This window comes from Hirundo rustica, chromosome 14 (assembly GCF_015227805.2).
Source record: "Hirundo rustica isolate bHirRus1 chromosome 14, bHirRus1.pri.v3, whole genome shotgun sequence".
Taxonomy (NCBI): domain Eukaryota; kingdom Metazoa; phylum Chordata; class Aves; order Passeriformes; family Hirundinidae; genus Hirundo; species Hirundo rustica.
Window position 1 is genome coordinate 14,116,149 of NC_053463.1, and position 22,118 is coordinate 14,138,266.

At 52.3% G+C, this 22,118-nt stretch overlaps 1 protein-coding gene across 2 annotated transcripts in view; it reads right to left on the minus strand.

Annotated features, from left to right (window-relative positions):
• The window catches only part of LOC120759027 (rho GTPase-activating protein 7-like), a 46,582-nt gene extending 38,826 nt beyond the window's left edge, over positions 1-7,756 (minus strand). For both annotated transcript variants that reach the window (XM_040077855.1, XM_058422424.1), the window contains exon 1: positions 7,686-7,756. In XM_040077855.1, the coding sequence (XP_039933789.1) occupies positions 7,686-7,692 (7 nt within the window). In that variant the 5' untranslated portion in view covers positions 7,693-7,756. The remainder of the gene's footprint in view (positions 1-7,685) is intronic.
• Between the last annotated feature and the right edge of the window lie 14,362 nt (positions 7,757-22,118).

Sequence of the window (22,118 nt, forward strand, 5' to 3'; positions counted from 1 at the left end):
TAGGCTCTTCAAGCTCCATTGAAACTCGCTTGAGGTGAGTTTGAATGGAACATAGGCCCCCAGACCTCTTTTGTATTTTAGGTTAGCTTCTATCCTTAAATTTTGCAATAAATAACAAGCAGACACTGCTTGGAAAGTTGGGAGCAGAGTAGGAGTATGGATAGCATGATCATGGGTATAAATGAGCAAAATTCCTTTGAATAATGAAAGCATATTTGATGTGGTGCTCAAGGTGACACAGCAAATCAATGGGCAAAACTGAAGCAAAGCCCTGAGGGCATATTACTTGCCATCAGATGCAGGAGTAATTGAGTAATGGCGCAGACTTCGAAGCAGCATTGCATTACCTGAACATCTGGCTAGAAAGGGGCTTGGGGAGCTTCAGTGATTTGCTGAAGGGGAGAGAGTCAAGAGCAGGGCTGACATGAGATTTGAGCAGACAATATCACACAGGTAACCTGGCACAGGGAAGCCTGATGCTATTGATACTCTGTAAAAATTCTGATTTCAGCGCCTTAGTTTTCAGTTCTTCCACTGCTGGAAACATGAGGAGTCCTCCACTTGAAGGACACATCTTGCTGACTGTTGGCACTGTGTTGGGAGATCCTGAGGTGAGACACTCGGTGACTTGGCTCTGGCACCTGGCTGGCATCTGGCACTGCTGGGTAGGTGTGTCCTGGTGAGAACGTGCCCCTTGGCTGCTGAGCTGCCCCACGAGCTGCTGGCCCCACAGCATCTTTACCAGCCCTACCTGGAAACCACTTGCCTCTCATTTCAGCTGTCAAAAACATATTTATGCTAGTGCAGTATTTCCTGTTTCCTAATTTGGATGGTTCCTGCAGTCATTTTTCCACTAAAAAGTTTAAGCTTTTTATTTATTTTTTTTTAAACATCTAAACAGGAAGAGACCTGACCTCTCCTCCCTGAACATCGTGTGCTCCCTGCTCCTGGCAGCAGCAGATCCCTCCCGTGCCAGCTGCTGCGGCGACTCCAGGACAAGCTGAGGGTGGATCCCACACCTTGGGATGCACGTGGGCTCTGCTTGTGGGCACTCCTGGGTTGCCTTGAAAGGCTCAGCAGTCTTGGGATCCCAGGAAAAGCCCTTCCTGGTCACGCCCTGCTGGTCCCCCCAAGCCAGCTCACTGCCTTGCCTGGCTGTGCCGATGGATGCCAGGTTCTGGTCAGTGGTCACCCCCCAGAAGGGAAAAATGCCCGTTGATTCCAAGGGTTTGATGTTGAGGCAGATGCTCACTGCAGGCAGAGGCTGGGCAGCGCCTCTCCTGCGCGCTCTCCTCGGGAACAGAACGGCTGGAGGGGTTTTCCCACCTGGACACCTGCAGGGTGTGGGGCATCCATCACCACTGCACCTCTCCTGGGGGAGTGCAGCCCCTGGGGCAGAGCCATCCCAATCCCTGCCTCCAGCTGCTTCCAGCAAAGGCCCCAGGGAGGAATTTCTCTTTCCCTGAGCTGGACAAGCTCTACACCGCAGGATTCGGGTCCGTGCTTGCACTCACTCCCTTGCTGTTGGGATGCTGGATGCAGCAGGTGCATCCAGCCCAGCCCCACTGCAGGACCCACAGCCACTTCTGGGGCGCTGGGATGGGGCTGCCCACTGCCAGGCTGCAGCTCCTCTCCTTGGGAGAGCAGTGCTGCCCTAACAGACATCACACACCAGGGGTTTAGATGGACAAACCCCCTGCACATGATGGGTGTTGAGTTGGGCAGCTCTGACGCAGAGCCCAGGAGCAGTGAGGGGGTACTTCCCTTACTGCTGGCAGTGCAGAGTTCCCTGGCACTGGCACATCCCAGCTCTGGGGCACTGCTCTCAACCATGGGGAAGGCAGCAGGAGTCTGTGCTGCATTCCCAGCCAGCAGGGGAGTGGGATAAGTGGGAAAAAGTCGGTTCTGCCTCCAGGAGGCGGAGAAGCTAACACACTTCATTTCCAGGAGTATCCACACAGCCCCAGGGAAGGAGAGAAGCGGTGCCAAAGCCTCTGTCAAACCCTCTGGCTGTGGGACAGTGAGGAAACCACCCTGTACCTCACATCCCCAGAGCTGGGCTAACAGCCACACTGCCCCGGGCTCTCCTTGCAGAGGTTTAATGGCCGGGCTCCAGCTCTTTGCTGGTGCAGATCAAAAGCTGAGGGTGACAGGACAGAAAAAGAGTGAAAAAAACCCAACAAATGAAAGGAAACTTGGGGCCCTGCATGTGTCTGTGCCCACAGATTCCTCCTGCAGAGCTCTTGGGCAGCTGCCTCCCAGCACGCCCTTATCTGCACTCTCCTCCAGAAGCCCTCAGCCTGGAAATCGCATTCAGTGCATGCAGTGGGACATATTTAACATACCAGTGTGAGGCCTTGCAGGAGTTTGGTCATGCTGCAGAATTAATCCGAGATTGGTGATAAGTGCAGAAAATGGGATTTATGTTAATTTTTTTTAACGTTGGGGGTTTTTCTCACAGAGTTGCTGTTCCAAGCCCCAGCTCTATCTACAGCAGTGGATCTGCAATGCCTCCCTCCTATGCCACAGCAAGGAGCACTCTGGGGTGTCTTTGGAGCTTGGGCAGGTGGTGTCACCTGGCAGTGGCTGCTTGGAGCAGGAGCCAGGTTGTGGCCACGTTTTTATGGAATGCTGTGAGGGTACACCCCTTCTCCCGAGCTAGAACCAGGCTCCAGACCCCCAGCACAGCAAATCCTTCTCCCAGCTCTGCTCAAGCACCTTCTGCTGTGTCGGCTGCTGCAGGGGCATGGGACTGATGTGTGCTCAGCTCTCATTCCCTAAGGAAAGAGCAGCACATGGAGTATTTCAGGAGACTCCTGATATGAGGGCACAGTCACTAACCGTGGCTAAGTAAGATCTGTAGATGTTCTGGACCCGTGCCAAGGAAGGGGGGAAAGGCAATCCCAGACAAAGGAAAGCAATAACGTGTTACTGGTCAGGAAGCTTTATGTGGTGAAAATGAATAGCAGGAGTGGCTTGCAGCGCCAGCCCGTCCATCGTGTGTGTGGCAGGGAGCACACCCTGCTGGGGGCCTGGGCAGCCAGTGTGTGACAGCCAGGTCACCAGCTGCTGCTTACATCTCTCCAGCTCCAGGGTGCAGGCAGTGGCTCCCCTCACTCACTGCACTGCAAGTGTCCACCCAACATCCCTGTGCACAAGGAGCTGCTCTCCAGGCTGGACCAGCATCCAGAGCACACCATCCCTGCTCAGGCTGGGCAGAGCCTGGCCTCAAGGTCAGAGAGAACACAAGGAAAGCATTCTGCTGCACATCCCTGGCTGTGCTGTTTGTTTAGTCTTAGACTGGGAAACTACGCTTGATTTTGGTGGCAAATGAAAGGCACAGAGTGATGCCATCATTAATTCAACAGCTACACTTCACCCCTCGCCAGCCTGGGTCTGTACATAAACCACTTCAAACAGGAGGCTTTAAATGCTGTCATTGTTTTTTAGTTACTCAGCAAAGGCTTCACACTCATATACTCCTAGTCTTTTAATAACATACCAAGTTTTTTACAGAGCTGTAACAAATTCAGAAGGTGACTTGCCTATGCCATCACCAGCCTGCCCAAAGCTGACCACATACATGCTCTACCCCTGCTCAGCACAATGCTCCCTGGAAAACCACACACAGTTAATGCTCCCTGTGCTACTGAGCTGATTAAAGATTCAGCGTGGATGGGAGAGGAAGTGCAGGGTCCAGCAGGGTTTCCTGTGTGCCTATAAATATCCTCTGGGATGCTTTAGGCAGAGGTCAGCCCCCGGCAGCTGCAGGAGCTCCGGCCTCCTTTGCCTTGTGCTGGCGGAGTGGCAAAACTTGTCCCCCCTTAGAGCAAGAGCTTTGGGACACAGACAGTGAGCTCTGCTGCATCACTCTGATGTTAATCAGAGTTTGACACTTGCTGCAGTGGGAGCAGGGCCACTGGATACCTGCCAGGGTCACCCCCATGGGCTGGCACCTGGTGAACCTCTCCACTCACCTGTGGGTCTCTCAGACTTTGCTGAGTGCCACATGAAAGCCAGAAATGTTTCCAAAATGCTCTAGAAGACAAGAACAGACAGAAAGATGCGATCTGTGCGCCTTGGTCCAGCAAAGGGACTTTAGGGAGCAGTTTTGCCGTGCCCAGAGTGGGTGGGTTGGGGGTCCCCAGCACAAGTGGCACTCCTCGTCCCCACAAACCCAAGCACACTGTGACATCTAGTGGCAAGTTACCCAGAGCCAGGGAAAGCCGTGTCTGACAGGCCTTTCCCACAGCTCCCAGCCAGCCAGCCCAGGCAGGTTTGCCATGCCACGCACTCTTGAGGTTCCTCTGTGCACCTAAAGCTGTATTTTCCTGTAGCAGTGAGGGTTGCACGTATGTGTGAGCAGGTATCAGAGCATCTATGACAGCTCACTGCTCAGGCCGAGGTGGGCAGGTGACAGGGACGTATCTGATGTGCAGCTTGGGCCATCTGTGACACAGCTTTCAACCAGTGACCCCCAGCAGTGACCAGTGCTGGTGTTTGACCAGCTCAGGTGGCCTTGCCAACATTTCCCAGAAGCCAGAGGCACACAGATCAGAGAGGTGGAGCAGCAGACAGGGCACCCTGTACCCTTCCTGCACATTCACCTTTACCTCCTCTCTATCCTTTGGCAAGGTTTATTTAATATTTCACCCTTTTTTGTAAACTCCATTTGATTTCTTGTACTACCATCAGTGAAATATTCCATATCAGCTGAATAATGACAGAGAAATCAAATCAATAGGCTTTTGCTAACAAGTAGAAAGGCCCCATCATGCATGTCTGAGCAGCATGAGTCAGGGATGTCATCTGATTACTGGGCTGCTTTGTGAAAGAAGGGACAAACAAATACCAAATATGGGGAGTAAAACTGGGAAAAAAGGTCACATTTCAAGAAGATCCTCATTCCTGTGTGAGAGTTCAGAGCTGGGCAGGAAAGTGGGAAGCTGCTGTGAAGCACATGAGCACCAACCTCTTCACACAAGCACCCTCTGCGCACCCACCACAGACCTGCCCCCCACAAACTCCCTGCTCCTGGAGGAACATGGGAACAGCAGCAAAGTCTGCAGTGTCAGAGCCCTGGGAAGCTGAAGCCAGGGTGGGCAGCACCAATCCTGCTTCAGGTGCTTCAGGTCTCTGAAGCAGGCTGAGACCTACAGGTGGTGCCCAGGCTCCAGAGCCAGAGGATGTCAGGCACCACAGTAAAACCTCCTGGGCCGTCAGCAGGGCCTCTCCCTTGTATCTGCCTCCCATAAAGCTTTGTTTAGTGCACAAAACGGGTTCTATATGATTTATTCAGCAGAGAAGCCAAGCTCCCTTCCCACACAAGCATGCATTCCTTCCAACAGCTCCAGGTCCTGCCTTTTCCCAGGAGCACGGAGGGAAGCAGGATGAGGGGGAGGAGGGATGGGAACAGCAGGCAGTGTGTGTGCTCAGCCCCCTGCTGCACAAGGCTTACTGGACCAGTTTTTGGCAGGTGTCAGATTTTTTTGAGAGCCAGATTTTTGGCACGTGTCAGATAACGTTAACCCTGAAAGCGTGAACCCTGGAAACGGTGACCTTCAGAAGCTGAAACAAGCAAATTTATACCAAAAAGAACAGCAATCCACAGAAAAAAACATTCCCAGAAGCACCTCCCCATTTCTTAACAGCTCTCTGATCACAGGGTGAGTGCTGGGGACAGGGGGGACCCGTGCTGCCAGCCACAAGTGCTGACCCCAGCAGCTCCTTTGACCCTCTGCAGCCCCAGCAGCTTCCTCAGCACTGCACAGCCCCCGTGGGCACTGCTGGCACCCGGCTGGCCCTGCTGCCCACCTGGGGCTGGGCTTCATGCCTGCTGTTCCCACTGGCACTGCCAGCAGCTGTCAGCAGGGAATGAGCCCACAGAGGGCAGGTGGATGCTGGCTTCTCCCTGCCCAGCACCCCCGTGGCACAGCAGGCATGGCCAAAGGAGGATTCTTCCCTGTGGCTCAGCCCTTCCTGACCTGCAGCCAGCACCCCTCTGGTCACTTCCCACAGTGGTCATTGCACCAGCCCTCCAGGGCATAAGTGAATACCCGGCAACACAACCCATTGCTCTCTCATGACTCTCAGCTTCTGTCAACAATTTATTCATTTCCGAAACACAAGTAATTTTCTACCTTAAAAAGTACACCTCTACTGCTGCCTGGGAGACCTGTGTGTGCCAACAGGCGGATGCTCAGCCCTGGCCTGAAATGCAGCAAGCTAATTGTGTCTCTCCCCATTTCCCATGCTCGGCACATTGCCAGGCTGACGCAGAGCAATGGGAAATAAATTGACTCAAAACTTGGCTAGAAAGCATCAGCAAACAGAGGGTTGAAAACTCTGCTTGATTTATTTTATAGAGAGGCAAAGGACAAGAAATGCAGTACTATTCCCAGTTGTGGTCCTGGCAAGCAGTCCTCCAAGATCCATGTGAGAGCAGAGGTGCTGGTGAGGCTGGGCAGCCCCAGGGTCTGTCTGACACAGGAGTGTTGTTGGGAAGGGACATGGCACTAATTCCCTTTCTGAAAACATTCACTGCAACCCTTGCCTCTCCTGCCTGGAGAATACAAAGTGTTTTACATGAAGCAATAAAATAAAGGCCGCCTTCTGACATGCAAACACTTAATACCCTCCTACAGAGCTGTCGGAGTTGCTGTAGGATTTTTTTGGCACTACAAAGCAAGCCTTTGGCCAAGGCAGGAGCTGGGGCTGGCCCAGTTGATGGCCAGAGAAGTGCCAGGACTGCCCCAGCATGGAGCACCAGTTCTGCTGTCGGGGAGCTCCAGCCCTGGCAAAGGGACTGATCTGGGCACGGCAGGAATGAGGCAAGGGAGGAACAGAGGGGTTGAGCCAGCTGAGACAGAAACCACCCTGGGGGACACGGGAAGGACGTGGGAGCACAGCTGAGCATGGAGGCCTGGAGCAGCAGCACTGTCCCTCTCCAGCCCCTGCTCATGCTGGGTGACAGCCACACACTGCTGAAGGCTCAGACACCCACCCCAAAGGGCCCCTCTCGCCTTCTTTCCTCCCAGAAAAAAGATCACTCTTGCTATTGCTTTTCAGGAAAAACGCATCAACGCTCAGGGTGTCCTCCTCTGATGCTTTACGCCTGACATGCTGTCCCCACAGAGAGTGTCCCTGCTGCTGCTGTTCTCCCAGCCCTGCCACCCCACTGGGTGAAAGCCATTCCCTGCCCTGGCTGTGCTCACACCGCAGGGATGAGGCTCCCGCGGGAGCACGGAGGGTCCTGGGGATCCCTGGGGAGCAGCAGGGTGCAGCCAGTCGGGTGCAGCGGGATGGGGGGCTGCTCCCCCCGAGAGGACAAACCTTCGCCAGGCAGGGACCTTCTGCCACCCTGCTCTCTCCAGGGACAGCTGTGCCACTGAATGCCCACCGTGGGACTTGCAGATGCCGAAGTGTTAGATCTCAAAATTCCTAGTAACTGAATATTTTCTTCTAAATTCTAAATGGAATTTATGACGGAAAAAACCTCTGTTTGCTGTTAATTGAGCCCAAAGAGAAGCAGCACATCCCAGGAGGGAAAAGCCAGGCCCACACCTTTGCCGTTCCCTCCTGAGCCCGTGCCCTCTTTTCTGCCTAATTGCATTGTAGTTCGATTGCCGGTCTAAAAACCTTAAAAAAACAGAGTAACCGAGGGAAGAAAACAAACCTCCTCCTACCTTCCATGGGGAGAGGCAACAGCGGCGGGTCGCTGTCCCGTGCAGAAGTTACTCCTGTGTCCCTGCAAGCGAGCAAGTCCTGCCTGGGGCAACTGAACTCCAACCCCATCTGCTCGGCTTTAAGCGGGACGGCTGAGATCCCACCCAGGACGGGGTGGAGAATCCTCCCTGGGAAAGAGCAGCTCGGTCACGGCTCCTCGCAGCCGCTCCGCGCATCCCGGCGGGGCTCTGACACGCCGCTTCCTTTCTCTCCCCCTCGGAATTCAGCAGCAGCCCGTCCGACTGCCATCCCCGGCCAGCATCTGCAGCCCAGCCTGCCGCAGGGACGGTGTTCGGCAGCGCCAGAGGCGTGGGCCGCATGGGTGCCACCGAGGAACACTGGCAGGATAAGTACAGGATGCCCAGCGTTCAAATCCGCGGCGGGATGGGCAGGAATGCAGCGCACGGAGGTGCTGGAAGCTCCGCGGCTACATCCGTGAGGAATCCTCGAGCGGCTGGAGCACGGCCCAGCAGAGTGAGCTGAGTGCAGAGCACGCTGCTGAGTGCCACGGCACGGACACCACCCTGACACTGCCCCAGCTCTGCCACAGGCGGTGGGAAAAGCCTGTTAAACCCAGAGCTTTTGTACCGGAAGTCTTTTGGACTCCTAAAAGCACAGCAAAGGTTATTTTCTTGAGAACAAAGTCTCGATGGAATTCATTCTGTCTGGAGAGGAGGAACTCACCGTGATTTGAATTTCCCTCCCAGTGAAGAGTCCCTGCCACACCAGGCAGGGGGTGCCTGCAAGGCAGCGCCCACCTCGGTGCCAGCTCACCCCACTCTGTGGGGCTTGGTGCTCCCTTGGGCTGTGGGCAGGTGGAGGATGCCAGTGGTGTGTTTGGGCTTTAAGGTGTTTATTGCCCATCACGTGCATTTATTCAGCTCTGGATGAATTCCTCTTTGTCCTTAACTGCACTGCCCAGCACCAGAGCCCAGGCGTGGCTCCCAGTGCCACAGCTCACACAGGGGACACTCACATGGACATTACAGTGGAGAGATGGAGAGAGGAGAGAGGGTACAACAGCAGAGACACAGCTCTCATGGCTGCCAGAGCACTGCTGAGCCCTGCTCTGTGTTTTCAGCACTCACAGCACACAGAGGATACCTGACAGGGCTCTGCTGCTCTTTGCTGATTCACTCTGTGCCACACAGCCTCACAACAGCTAACGAGGTTAAGCACTAATGAAGCAAAATATAAGAATATTCCAGGTCTTAATGCCTATGACACATATGACTCAAACTGAAATTTGCTACCACCGATGAGGTTTCTGGTTAGAACCAGCTTCTGTGTCATTGGAGGGGGACATTCACACTCAGGTCCTGGTCACTCTGAGCAGGGTGTGGTTAGGACAGTCACATCCCTTAACGGGGTACGTGGGTGTGGTGAGAACAGAAATCAGCCTCTGATGCCTTCTGAAATAGGATGTCTGAAGGAATAGGTTTTTCTGACTTCCTTTTCCAGAGGACATGGAGACACAAGCCTCGCACAGGGCAGACCGTGTCACCCCAGCTGACTGGAGTGGCAGTGCCAGGAGAAGCCAGCGCTCTGCAGGACACTGGTCCCTGCATTACAATACCTAGCCCAGAAATCGAGTAGGAAAGACAAAAATTCCTCTTCACAAGAGGCGCACAGAGTCCCGGAGCGTCCCGGGTGCCACCTGGCAGACCGTGAGCACTGATCAGAGGAGAGCTGGCCCTGCTGGGCAGGCGGGCAGGGCAGCAGGGCAGCAGGGCAGCAGGGCAGCAGGGCAGCAGGGCAGCAGGGCAGCAGCGCTGCGGCCGGTGCGCTGTCTCTTGCAGGGAGGGAAGCGTCCCGTGGCTCCGTGCCGCCGTGTGACGCCCGCTCCCCGGAGGCCGCCTGACCCCGGCTTCCTTCCCAGCCTCTCTGAACTCCCGGGCTCTCAGAGGAGCAGCACCACGGTATTTTTAGCCTGTTTACAAAAGCGGAGCAGTACATCGGAGTGCAGCTTGCAGCGAGGGAGCGCAGGCCATGCAGGCAGCAGGGCAGCTGGCAGCCATCTGGGCAGCAGTGGAGGGGGCTGCAGCCAGGGCAAAGGACGGCTTCGGAGGTGGGAAAAGAACCAGAAGGAGCACCAGGAAAACATCAACATTTTGCCTTTCCTTTAATAAGCATTTGATAAATTTGCTTTAATAAAAAATCAGTCGATTTTAAAGCCCTTCTTCTGGGGCTCCTTCAAGTGCTGAGAGTTTCAGCACCCACCCAAGTGGCAACCCAGCGCAGAAGCACTACAGGCTGCTGCTGCTCCCCTCTGTCATTGCTGGACACCACGGGGCCAGAGGAATCACAGGGATGCACCACCTGGATCTGTTCTGCACTCTCCAGTGGAAGCATTATCCACTGTACCAATTTCTTTCCTGAACTCTGATGTTTGAGCTGAGGACAGCAGTCCAGGAGCAATGGCAGCAGTTATTGAAAAAGTAGCCAACCTTTGCCAGCTCCTCCAGGAAATCACCTGGAGCTGGTGCACACAAATCACATCAGCATTTGGGTGTCCTGTCTCCTCACAGAACCTGTGGCAAACCAAGAAGCAGCTGTATTACAGCTCCTGCACCTAGTGCAGGGTGGCAAATACCATCCACAGCTCTGTCCCTTCAACTTGTAAAAATGTCCATGCTGCTCTCTCATAGCCCAGCTCAAAAGGCTTCCTGATGGTGCTGAGCCTTCTTCACACCATCTGCAGTGAAGAGCTGCAATTTGAGTTCTGGCTGCTGTTTTGCAGAAGAAAGAGACCATCTACCTGGCAGAACTTGTGTCACTCAGCCCCTCAGTAGTGGCCATGTCTGACACCCCTCCTGACCAACACATCCTGTACCAATATTTGATGAACCCCCCAGTGCCTCCAGTGGATTGTAGCGCTGGTCTGGTGGGATGGGCTCCACAGTGCCAGCAGTGACTGGGTTTGGTGCTGCTCTTCAGCCCAGCACAAAAGCCCAGAGGCATGACCAGCACACTCAAATTAAATCCAGGATTTTCAAAGAGGTTTCAGGGCCTTGGAGTCTCAAAACTCATAGATCTTGTACACATAAGCAATTCCCAACGTCCTGTTCCCCTGCTGAAAGTCCCCAGTTAATCTGACAGCCTCTTTGCTCCATTCTGGTTGTGAACTGAAAGAAAACCTCAGCCCAAAGGGTAACTTGGCTCTTGCTTTGACAGAGGAACAGGGATGTTTACAATAACAATCCAGCCCCTTGGCACCTCTGAAAGGTCTGCTTATAACAAGTGAAGTGCATGTGGGCTCAGGGAAAAGAGAAATACCTTCACTCATTTTGAACTCTCTCTCAGGGGTGAGGGGAGGGACACCCATCTGACCAGAATAAAAATGCTACTACAAAACCTCCTGTCTCTGTGAGATGAACACAAGCCCCAGGAGAAAAGATCTATGCACAGCCCACTGAGCTGCTTGAAAGAAAAAAGAATCTAGAAACCCATTTTCAGTAACTGGAGCAGTTATTACTCTTGCTTTGGCAGGGAAGCTGCCAGATCCCTGCTGGGCACCATGCACCTGAGAGGAAGAACAGCTCAGGCCCTGTGCCCAGCGCTCACCACGGGGTCCCTGCACAGCCCCACACCTGCCACCCCCAGCCCATCACCATCCCCACACAGCCCCAGGGTCTGCTCTGCCCACCTCTGCACACACGTGCACAGCTGGAGATCTCGGGGTGCAAGGCTCAGGGAAAGGTGGCTGGACACAGAGAAGGATTATTTCTGACACCCTAGAAAGGCTTCCTGAAAAACCACACAGGTTCAAGTTCTCAAGTTTCTGTAAGCATCAGAAATGAAGGTTTAAAAGTGACTCGGGTCACTTTTGGGCACTGCGGTTGGTGCGCACGGCATGGCTGACTGACACTGTCGTGTTTTAAAGTGTCTACAAAACTCCAGCTGAACAAAAAGTATAAAATTTAATTCTCTGCAAATCTGGGTATTTCCAGCTCTATATACAAATCATCAGCTCAAAATACCCTCATGGTCCCACCAGTGAAAGAACAGCCTGGACAAAGGCAGGTCTCTGGTGTGACAGAAAACGCAGCAGCCTTAAAGGGGCACCAAAAAAGTAAAGGTATTTTCCTTCCTTGATCAAGGCCATAGCCCCGATGCCTGAATCACCCCAGTGTGGGATCACAGCTGCCCTTGGACTGACCTGCAAGGCGTTTTTCCCTGGCTGTTCTCCAGAAGCCGTCCCAGGCCCAGCCGGTGGTGCCCCCGGGGTGGTCGCTGAGGCATCTCCTGAGGTGGGGCCTCCCCCTCGCCGCCATCCTCATCCTCACCACATCCCAACCCTCGCACAGCAGCCACAGGTCAGGACCAAAGCAAACCCATTCTCTCGGCTCCTGCCTCTTAAGCTGGACTGGAACAGCTCCTGCCCAGGAGAAGCCTGCAGGTAACTCCTGACCATGGCTCTGGCAGCAGCAGGAGGAGCAGCCCAGGGCAGCAGCCCCCAGCAGGGTCCCAGCACAGAGCACAGCCCAGCGAGGCTTGGCTCCCACCTCCTGTAAACACAGCTGTTCCTCCGACAGGGAGGATAAATAAGGAGTGAGGCCACGCACATCCCGGGAGCTCTGCACCTCTGCATTCCCGAGCCCTGCGTCAACTGCCTGCACACAGCTCTTCACTACGGGCTGGGTTTGCTTGGGTTTGGGATTTTTATTTTGGTTCATTTTGAACAGAGCAGCTCGGTCTAGAAGCAGAATAGGCTGTTTCTCCTGTGTTAGGGGATTTGCCTGAGTGATCATTGTGTGCAGAGACCACTGTGTTTGAAAAGGACCTGGATTAAACGTTCTCCAAAGAGAAACTCCACTCCAAAGGCACTTCTTTCCTGTGCTGTCCACTCTCTAAGCAGCAACGGGGATATAAAAAAAATCCTCTGCCACTTACCTGTTCAGTTATACGCCTGGAAATAGCGCTCACACAAGTATGTTCTTCCAAGCACATGCAACCATTACATTTAGGTTTCCTCCCCATTTGGGACGTGAGAATGAAACATCTTTACAGTGGAAGTGTGTGTTTACAAAAAGCAAATACCTGACTCCTAGCTCAGCACTGGTGAAGCTCCTTGGCAAAATCAGTCCTGGAAAAGGAAAGGAATCAATGGGGAGGTGACTGGAATTGCAGGTGGCAGCTGGTGTTACATGTCACACATCTACCACGTCCAGTGCTGGCAGCAGGTTTGGGCCAGTATCTCACAGGAATGAGTTCCAGTGATGTTTACTGAGGTGAGTTCAGCACACAGGACACTTCCCAAGCTGCTGCAGCACACACATCACTGCCACACAACTGTCCCTGTCACACAGCTGTCCCTGCTACACACATCTCCCTGTCACACACATGTCCCTGACACAATCACCACTCCCTCACTCACCAGCCCCCACAGCTGCACGGATGCTCCTCACCGAGCACATCCTGCACCCAGGAGAGGTCTGAGAGCACCCTGGGAGTCCCTTAAGCTGATTCCTTATGTTGTGGACCGATGTTGCAAGCCTGCATCCTGATTAAGACAACTTAATTAATGTCCCCCAGAGGAAGGAAACCCAAGGCTGGCAGGCACAGTGGCTGCTCTGAGCTGTGAGCTGCAGCACTGAGCATCCCCTCCTCAGAGTCCTGGGGGACCAGGACCCCTCCTCAGAGACCTGCAGAGCACACCTGGTAGCTCTCAGCCACACATGATGCTTTTGATACAACAAACTGACATGCAGGACTGTTTTGTTTTTTTTTTCTGTAACACCTGGAGTTAGTATCAGGATGAGGAGGAAGCATTAAGGATAAGCTTCCATTACAAAAAGTTCTTTGGGTTTGGACAGATGCAATCCCCAGCTATCACTGCAGGAGTATCCAGGCCATGCAAGCAGCCATTCCCTGCTCCTCCTTGACTTGTCCCTTGGGAAATGCTCAGAGCAGGAAGCTCGTCCTGCACAGGGTGACACATCTGCAGCCACATCCAGGATGCACCACAGGAATTACACTTTCACAAGGATGAGACTTGACTTGACAAAGGCATTTAGGTTTGAAAAAATTCCGTAAGTGGCCACCTGAACACCAATGGCAGATACACATGTGGAAGAGGCTGTTTTCCACCCCAGTGCCCAGTATGTGGAGGACACAGGGACAAGCTGAACCCTGTAAGGGCAAAGCAGAGCTCCTTGGCAGGGCCATGGCAGCTGGGGACATCACACAGCCTTGGACATGGCTGCTGCTCAGGGGAAGGGAAAAGCACCACGAGAAGCTGGGACTGAGACAGCAAAGTAACAATATTGTGCTCATTTCTGTTCATTTTGGGACACTAAATGCTTCACCCCTTTAGTGTCACCTCCTACTGTAGTTATGCTAACAAAACCCAGAGCATTTTGATTCTAAAAGCGGTGAAATGCATTTTGTGCCTCCTGCAGAGCTCTGCTGCCGGCCTGATCCCAGGGGAGCGTAGTTACCCTTGTGCTGCTCAGAAAAGGGTGTGTGAGTTTGAAGAGGGCAGGAAGGAGCCCTCAGAAGCACGGTGGCCATGGCTGGACCTGCCTCCTCCCAGGGCAGCTTTTCTCCAGCCTGCGCTCTGCCCTGTGCTGGGGCAGGGCTGGGCACTGGGCACGTGCTGCCTGTCCCACACACATCTGCTGTGGACAGCTGGCACCTTCCACGTGGGGACAGCAAGCACAGGATGAGCTTCAGCTCTGGTGCCTCTCAGAGCACAAATTCGTCCTGAGTCATTTCACTTTTAACTTGATGAGCCCAGTGAGTCTGTGGCCGTCACCGACAATTTCACGGAGCTATCGCAGCTGTAAAGAAGAAAATCTGCTTCATAAATCCAAAAAATCAAGAATGAACAGTCAGGCTGTTCATGGAAAGGAGTTAAAGTACCTCCTGTTGTTTCCCAGACATGGCCCTTAAACATGAGGCGTGCTAAAAATAAAGCTGTGCTAGGAAAAAGCAGCAAAGAGCTCCACATTCCTAGAAGCTTCTCACACTCACATCTCCGCCCTGGGACTCCTGTGAGGCCCGAAACATTTCCCGAAACATCAGGCCATTTTGAGATGAAACAAACATCCTCCCTCAGCAGACACATTTCAGTAATGTTGGCATTTTTAATTATCCAGAATGGTAAAACAACATAAAAAAAAAAAAAAAAAAGGCTAGCAACTAGCCATTAGGGTTCCTGCAAAAATAATCTGAGTATGTGTATAGCATTAAAGGCCATGATACAACTGTTTTTATGCACAATTTAGCATTTCCCTTGTGGAGAACTCAAGCATTTGGGCATCTGGATTTCATCTGCACCTGAAGAGACCGTGGGTGTGATGTTTAAACTGCTGGCTGCAGCTGGTGACCATGTGTTTGGATACTGCCACTCTCTCTCAGGAAGATTTAAAGGAGTGTATAATCATGTGCATCCTGTTAAAAAAAGATAAAGAACAACCTTAACAGCTAAGGTTGAACTCGAATCATTCTTTTGCCCAAAAAGACAACTTTATTAGCCAGCACAGAGGAGTGTTTTATTTCAGAGTAAAATAAAAAATGGATGGTTTGAAGATAAGCGGCTTATCAGTGAGCCAAAGGCCTCTGGTTGCACCCATGGCACCCTGTCTGAGTGAGCCCAGGGGTGCCCTGTGGTTCTGCCATGGCAGGACTGGGCATCAGAACGTGCTGAAAGTCTTGAGGAAAAGGCATTTCTGACTTTTCTTTACAGGCAGGCTTTGGCCATTTCAACTCCTAGAAACCAACATGTGAGATTCCCTTCCCCTCCAGTCCGGCAGCTAAAGCCGTCATTTCCCAGGAGAGGCCATGCCAAGGGAGAGGTTTCCCTGGCAGAGGGAGGCTGTAACTCGGTCAGATATCCCAGTTAATGCCCGCTCTCAGAGCACAGAGCAAACCTGCTGTCTGCTGTCCAAAACACCAGCGAAACCCTCCAGTGCCGAAAGCAGCCCGGGTCTCTCTTGGCCCCAGCCACATTCCGCTGCTACAAATAGCAACACGGAGGTCGCTTCTTCCCTGCTCCAAAGGAGTTTTTGAGCAAGATTTTGAGACTGTTCACAGGACAAGCAGCACTGTGGGACTGCAGACACGTACACTGGCAGTCGTTTCCTCGGTCAGGTCCTCTGCCCCTTGTGAGGGAGCGGCCTCACACTGCTCACAGGGACCGGCACCTCGCACCCTCTGGGCAGGCTCTGGGCGCTGGGACAGGGCTGCGCCCGCCTGACGGCTCCATGTGGCCTGCTTTGGATTCATTCCTTCCCAAAACCTCCGGGCAGCCCCGGCACTCCAGTGTGCCAGAGACAGGGGGGGCAGGGAGCAGCAGAGAGGCGGCGGGAGCTGCGGGGCCTCACCCGGAGCCCTGGCAGGGCAGACACACAGTGCTCACACAGTGCACACACACAGTGTTCACAGTGCTCACACACAGTGCTCACAGTGCTCACACACAGTGCTCACACACACTGCTCACACACACTGCTCACACAGTGCACACACACAGTGTTCACAGTGCTCACACACAGTGCTCACACAGTGCACACACACAGTGCTCACACACAGTGCTCACACACAGTGCTCACACACACTGCTCACACACAGTGTTCACACACAGTGCTCACACACAGTGCTAACACACAGTGCTCACACACAGTGCTCACACACAGTGTTCACAGTGCTCACACAGTGCTCACACACAGTGTTCACACACAGTGTTCACAGTGCTCACACAGTGCTCACACAGTGCTCACAGTGCTCACACACACTGCTCACACACAGTGCTCACACACAATGCTCACACACAATGCTCACACACAGTGCTCACACACACTGCTCACACAGTGCTCACACACAGTGCTCACACACACTGCTCACACAGTGCACACACAGTGCTCACACACAGTGCTCACACACACTGCTCACACACAGTGCTCACACACACTGCTCACACACAATGCTCACACACAATGCTCACACACAGTGCTCACACACAATGCTCACACAGTGCTCACACAGTGCTCACACACACTGCTCACACAGTGCACACACAGTGCTCACACACACTGCTCACACACACTGCTCACACACAGGCCACGTTCCCCGTGCCTCCCAGCAAACACAGGCTTTTGTTGGCGAGGGTGAGAGACCTGCAGGGGCCAGGGAGTGAGAGCCGAAGGTGAGAGACCTGCAGGGGCCAGGGAGTGAGAACGGAGAGTGAGAGACCTACAGGGGCCAGGGAATGGGAACCAGGGCACCGAGGGTGCAGTCACACCCCGCCCAGTTTGGTATCGGTACAGGGAGGAGCTCCCTGCAGGGACCCGCTTCAGCTTTGTCCTGAGGAGCACACAGCCTGGAAGAGCGACTGCTGGCAAAATAGAACCCTGAAGAGGCCCTGATAAAATGAGGGATGGGCTCAGCCCATCCGTGTGAGCAGACCTTGCCCAGGCTCACCTCCCCGCCCCAGGATGCGCTCCCACAGCCAAGCTGCCAGGAGCGAACACTCAGCTGCTCCTGTAACCCTTCTCCTTGCTTCCTCCTCCCTTCACTCAGGGAAGTTTACATTACATATTACATTCCAGGAACGTGCAGAACCTGGAAATAGTGCAGCTATTTGTAGTTTATACGAAAAAAAGGAGTAATTTAATACCTTTAAAAATTGTGGAAATCAATGGTAATCACCACGACACTCTGCAGCCAAGGTACTCCTTTATGGACACCTGGTTGCTCATCAATTCTGATTTTTAAATCAGGTTGTTATTCTGACGCCTTTAAGCTATGGATTTCCTTCTAAATGATAACTGCCACATAGCCTTGGTTATTTAAAATTTTGCTCTTCCATAATTGTTCTCTGGAACATATGAAACTTCCACACCAGGAGAACAGCAGACAGCCTTCCAATAAGGCTGAGAGCCGGTGCCAGCACAGGGATTTTCACGCTATTTTAAGCATTTACAAGTTGTCTCAAGCCTTAAACGATAAAAACATCAAGTAGTGAGAGTGCACTGAACTCAATATTTTGCTGTCGAGGCAGCCGAGTGGGAACACGCTAGTGCAAACATTTGAATGTAAGCACCACCTGGAGACACTTCCTCCAGCTCTGCCACGAGCAGCTCGTGGTGAGAACAGAAGCCCAGGCTGGGAGCAGGAGCTGCTGCCCTAGAAGGAAAGGTATTAGCTCTGGGAGGTGCCCTGGTGCTGAGGGAACCCAGAGCCACATCAATGACAGCCACGGGGCTGAAGGTGGCAATAGACGACTTAAAAGGACCAGGGTTTGTGGGAACAATTTAGAGGCCGAAGGAAGGTTCTATTGACTCTCGGTCATTAATGAAAACTTGTTTGAGCAGGTTGGCTTCATCACCCAGCCAAGGGCAGGGTTTGTGGGGAGCAGAGGTGCCCAGGCTCACCAAAGCCCAGCACGTCTCCCTCTGCTCTGTTTACCCACATCCCAGCAGGCTCACGAGGGCTTGAGTGGCACCATGGCACAAAGAATTCCTTGCGTGTGACAGAAGCACAGCCGGACCGGGCACAGGGGCACGCAGGGGTGTTCAGTCCCAGCAGGACCAGCTGGCCACCTACACACCACACCTACACACACTTGGGCACAGCCCGGCTCTGAGGGCACCGTGGAGGGTGCTGAGGGTGGCTCTGGGCTCCAGTGGGGCCAGATGCGAGTCCAGCAGCCCTGGTGAGCACGGGCACGTGTGTCCTGCCAAGCCCCAAAACGCAGCGCTGCAGGCACTCAGGCTTTGCTGGCTCTCAGGAGCAGCCACAGCCAGAGATGATGAACGGGGGCTGAGGGAGTGCTCACCAGCTCCACAGCAGCAGTTCTGCCCTTCAGGAATGGCTGGTGACACGCTGGGGAGAGGCTGTGCCCTGCAGAGCTGCTCCCTGAAGGAATGAGGGAGTCACCCGACAGAAAAACCCCTGCACCTTTTTAATAAAAAGGGATTGCAAAATAGTATTTTAAGAATGAAGGCATGTTTTCCAGAAATCTATGTAAATATCATCAATAGCCAATAGCAGGAAAGAGTCCAGAGCTGAGGGAGTGATTTTATTTTTAAAACAGGATGCACTCAGTTTCCCATGAAATCCTGTGAAAGGAAAATATTGTGCAAAATACCCCCAGCACGCTTCATGTTCAGAATCGCAGAATGATACATTTATAAGCATATACCAGGCTAAAAATTGGCAGCTCAAGAGGATCACATCTCTGAAGACAGAGGATGAAGAGCCAAGCAGCACATTGTTAGAGTCTGAAAGAGATACTCCCTCTGAATAAAATACTGTTGTTGTAGGCGTGGGAGCTGGAGAGGATAGGACAGCAGTCTCATGTTTCTTCAGGGAACACAGGCATTTGAATGAAATCATGAATGATACTCTAAATGAGAATCATATTTCAAACAAACTTGTAAGTGACAAGTGTTATTTCAACATGTCTAGTTTCGTATCTGTTGAAAGGGCTGTTAGGAAATCTCTCTAAAAATGCTGGAAATTTTTTTCTACTCCAGCAACACTTGCCATCAGTGTGAGCTGCAGCAATTGAGAAGGAGGCTCCAAGTGTGATGTTTATATTACTATTTTGTTGACACACTCTGATTCGGAAAAATATGTTCCAATAATTACAGTGACTAGAGACCAGTGATGCGTTAATTAAATATTGTGAGGAGTGACCAAAAGCCTTACTTGTGCCATCAAATCACATTGTAACGGGTTTTTTAGGTTAAACATCATGTCCTAAGCACAAGAGCCCACAAAGTGTGAAACCCAACTTTGCCTCTCCTGAGTAGATGTGGTGTTGAAGGTGATCTCTGAGCCAGATCCAGAAGCAAAGGCTCAACCTTTGCTCTGGAGCTGTTTCCACTGAGGTTGTGCAGGGCTTGCTGCCAGCAGGAGCAGCAGCAGCAGCACAGGTGACCTGTGCTCACATGGCCTGCAGGGCTGCCCCAGCCTGCCCCAAAAGAAATCCAGTGTGTTGCTGGATCATTAATGAGCAGGGAAATCTGCAGAGGTGGAAAAGGTTCCCCATGGCCAGCACAAGGTGCAGCCCCCCTGTGCCCTCAGCTGCACTGGGCTGCAGGCTGGAGGCACATCCCAGGGATGCCCCTACCCCCAGTGTCCTTGGAAATGCTCCCAGGTCAAGGAGCTGGCCCAGAGTACTGTCTAGGTTGGATAAAACTTGGCAAATATATTTGAAAATAACCTTAGGATGGTTCTGAGATAGGTTCAGTTCAGTGGTTTCTGCCTTTCAGTAAAGCCCACCTGGAACAAACCAGAGGTGCAGAATTGAGCATTAATTAATGGGTGATCTCTTAGGTGGCAATCAGGGCAAATTGGGGTGTCCTTGCTCCAGAAGAGCCACAGCAACCACTGCAAGTACAGACAAGGCACTGGCCGGTTTTCAGACAGAACTCTAGAACTGGGGCTAGAGCTGTCACTCTTTTTGCAAACACATTGCTTGGATGAACACAAACTCCTGCTTATCAAGAAACTTTGAGTATTTTTTTCTGCACAAGATATTTAATAATTCTCCCTGAAAGTTACAGGGACAGTTCTGGAGGAGCTGGTGACTCAAAGGGGCCTGGTGTGCTGCAGGGACCCCCACAAGCAGGACCTGCAGCTGAACCAGCCTGGATTCAGTTTCACTCAGAATCACACATTTGCAGGCCCACATACCCAGTATTGGTCACTACCTGCAAAGGTGATAAAAACTCTGGAAGCAAAAGCAAGAAAACTTTGGGAGAGGTGGGGGGATTATTAGGAGTCATGTAAGTTTACTGGGCTGGTTAAACAATCCCCCAGTTTTGATGCGAGAGTTTGCTTTCAAAAATGTGTTTTGGTCGAAGTTTAAATGCCTCTGTTAGTTGGCACATAAAATTTAATGGAGATGATGGTAAGGAGATGCAGACTTGAAAAAGGGCACCAAAGTGGAACTGTAAGGGTAATTTCACACAAAGGTCCCACACAAAGCATCCTGGGTTGTAGTGGATCAGTGTATATTTTAAACACCTGTGGTTAGATTTCTTCTAGAAGGTGTGCTAGGGGCAGCTAAATTAAAAATACATGTGCCTCTGAATTATTGAGTCTCACCACTGACCCAGCACTGCCAAGCCCATCACTGAAGCATTTCCCCAAGTGCCACGTCTGTGTAATACAAAACCATAGAGGGGGAGCATACAGTGTCACTGTCCTGAGCTACAGGCAAGAGGGGACTCCCACTCACCCAAATAGATCCTGTGGGGGAAATCATGGCTCTGAGGCAGAGCCTATAGTGTCTATAGAGCCTGGGGGGGAAATGAGCAGTTATTTTCGTGTCAAGATTAATCTTGGGTTTGTTACTTGTTACAGAGGAAATGGACGTGGAGCTGAAGTGCAACCACAGCCAGTGAACTGTCACCAATCAGCCTAAAATAAATACCACATTCATGTCTGAGGCTGGAACATGCTGTGGAGGGTTTTGTAACCGTATCTGTGAGCCCAGGGAGCCTCCTGCACACTGCAATGTTTGCCTAAAGCTCCTCTCTTGGTCTGGCAGCAGAGCTGTTTGCATTGGCACCTCTGCCCCTCTTCAAGGTCCCAGTGTGAGGGAGAAAAGCAGCTGAAAATGGAGAACTTGAAATCACACCCCTCTTATGAGATCCCCAGAGGTCCCATTCTCACCCTTCAGAGCAAAGAGCAGCAGTATTTGGTGTGAAAGATGCTTATAACATCTCTAACACATTCCTGGTGGGAGCTGGAACACATTTTTTACAACTGCCCTGTGGCAAGACTGAATATCTGTTTTGTCTGAAGGGTTTTCTCACTCTGTCCTTCTCTATGTTGTCTGTTTTCCTGTAGTAGCAGAATCAAACCTTAATCCCCGAAGCATATGAGAACTTCAAAATATTTCCCTGTCTCATGCAGATCTCAGTCTGAGCTGACAAACACCCCGAAAATACCAGAAAGAGCTGGGGTGTTTACCCAGAGGTAAATGGATTAATTGGGAAAAGCTGAGTGAGCAGCCCCCAGGTGTCAGCACCACACCTCATGCAAACGATGGCTACAGAGGCTGGAAAGGATCAGTTAGTCCCTTTTATAAGCAAAACGTCTCAGGCTCTTGGAATTCCTCACCTTTCCTCATGTTTCCTCAGCCTAAAACTGCACCTCTGGCCCTGCCAGAGGTCACCCCCACCAACAGCTCCGGGACAATGGACTTGGGAAAAGGCAGTGGTGGAAAGAACACTGGGTTCCAGAGGATGGTGAATGTCTTTTTAAGTAACTACCCCAGAAATGGCCAGAAAAGAGATCAGTTTATCACAGGTGCTACACACTTGCGATTCCCCTGGGATCAATTTACAAAGCATGTGAGGGATTCACTGACGGACCTTTTCCCCCCTCACCCTCCTGTGCTCTGCTCCCAGGTGTTTGTGCACGCCAGCAGCTCAGCA